The following is a 2,158-nucleotide window of genomic DNA, read 5'->3' as shown; positions in this document are numbered from 1 at the left end:
TCCTGGAACATTTGGACCCTGGAATGACCATAGCTTAGAGTTTGGAGGAAAAATATACGTTTTACATTTAGAAGCATCGCCTACATTTCCCACAGATATGGCGAGCGTTTCGTAAAACTCAGCCAGCGACGGGTCACTGTGTGACGGGCTGTTCAGGGCATGTTTGTTAGTGGTTTGGCTCAGTTTCCCAGGTTTAGATGCATGTGTGTCTGTTTGCCAGCCTGCGGTTGCTGGAACACACGTGTGTGTGTGGGTGGGTGTGTGTGTGTGTGTGTGTGTGTTGGTATTGGAATGCAGAAAGGGGCAAGGACGTTACTCAATTCTCAAACCAATCACAAACTCTAGCACCCGTGTGTGTGGGTGACAGTGAGAGTATAAACACACCGGCGAGCGGACGGATGACAGACACAGAAGAAAACGAACACCATCGACTGAGAGAAGAACCCGAGACCTGAGGAACCATGAAGACTCTGGCGCTCCTGTCTGTCTGCGCTCTGCTGTCTGTCTGCACGTCTATGGGAGGTGAGACACGCTCATTATAACCTCTCGAAGCTTGTTGTATAGGTGAGCCCTTAACAGTGTGTTCTGCGTGTGTCTAGTGTTCACAGAGCCTGAACCTGCAGATGTGGTGGTTCCTCCATCAGTATCTCCAACTGAAACTGCCTCTTCATCCTCATCCGCCTCAGATTCCTCTTCATCTTCATCTGAGTCCAACTCTGCATCCGATTCCACATCCGATTCCACATCCGACTCTACGTCTGATTCTGCCTCAGATTCATCCTCTTCCTCATCTGAATCAAACTCTGTCAGTGCTGAAGGTGAGAAATAACCCGTCTTGTGTCTATATGTGTTTATTATTCAGTCAATTTGGTGAAGTAAAAGTGTTTTTGTGTGTTTTCAGGCACGCCTGCCACTCATGTGCTGCTGAAGAGAGACGTGGCGGCTTCACTCCTGAGACACCGGAGAGCAGGAGCACCGGCGGCCGATCTGAGTCCTCAACAGCTGGAGAGGTGACACACACACACACACACGGATGGACACACACACGGACGCATGCACACACACACACACGGACGGACACACATACAGACGCATGCACACACACACACGGACGGACACACACACGGACGCATGCACACACACACACACACACACGGACGGACACACACACGGACGCATGCACACACACACACGGACGGACACACACACGGACGCATGCACACACACACACACACACACACACACACACACACACACACACGGACGCATGCACACACACACACACACACACACGGACGGACACACACACAGACGCATGCACACACACACACACACACACTGACGGACACACACACGGACGCATGCACACACACACACACACGTGGACGGACACGGACGGACACATATACAGACGCATACACACACACACACACGGACGCATGCACACACACAGACGCATGCACACACATACACGGACGGACACACACACGGACGCATGCACACACACACACACACACACACACACACACACACGGACGGACACACATACAGACGCATGCACATACACACACACACACACACACACACACACACACACACACACACACACACGGACGCATGCACACAGTCACACACACACACACACATGTACGTACACACACGGACGGACACACATACGGACGCATGCACACACACACACGGATGGACACACGCCTGGACGCATGCACACACACACACACACACACGGACGGACACACGCCTGGACGCATGCACACACACACACACACACGGACGGACACACACACGGACGCATACACACACACACACACACACACACGGACGGATGGACGCATACACACACACACACACACACACACACGGACGGACGGACACACACACAGACACACACACACACACACGGACGGACACACACACAGACATACACACACACACATATACACGTAAACATTGAGTGTGTTCACGGCACTGGGACTGTTCACTCAGCTTGTATTTGTGTTTGTCCCAGACAGTCAGTGGCGTGATTTATTACTTTTTCTGCAAGTTACACAGTTACACCAGTAGGTGGCGACATGTGACCGATTTGTTCAAAGACAATGATTAATGCAGGAACAAAACAAGTGACTGTGAGTGAGTCATT

The 2,158-nt window shown here is 51.6% G+C and overlaps 1 protein-coding gene across 1 annotated transcript in view; it reads left to right on the top strand.

The window, feature by feature from the left end:
• The first annotated feature begins 403 nt into the window (after positions 1-403).
• LOC143701974 (uncharacterized) overlaps positions 404-2,158 on the top strand; it is a 2,561-nt gene continuing 806 nt past the window's right edge. Inside the window, exons 1-3 of the mRNA XM_077195640.1 lie at positions 404-522; positions 600-818; positions 902-1,010. Coding sequence (XP_077051755.1) covers positions 462-522; positions 600-818; positions 902-1,010 — 389 coding nt within the window. The 5' untranslated portion in view covers positions 404-461. The remainder of the gene's footprint in view (positions 523-599; positions 819-901; positions 1,011-2,158) is intronic.

The sequence above is a fragment of the Siphateles boraxobius genome, unplaced genomic scaffold, assembly GCF_051911475.1.
Source record: "Siphateles boraxobius isolate OS27281-9 unplaced genomic scaffold, OSU_SipBor_1 339, whole genome shotgun sequence".
Classification (NCBI taxonomy): domain Eukaryota; kingdom Metazoa; phylum Chordata; class Actinopteri; order Cypriniformes; family Leuciscidae; genus Siphateles; species Siphateles boraxobius.
Note: the sequence above shows the minus strand (reverse complement) of the source record. Positions and strands in the feature narration are given on the sequence as shown.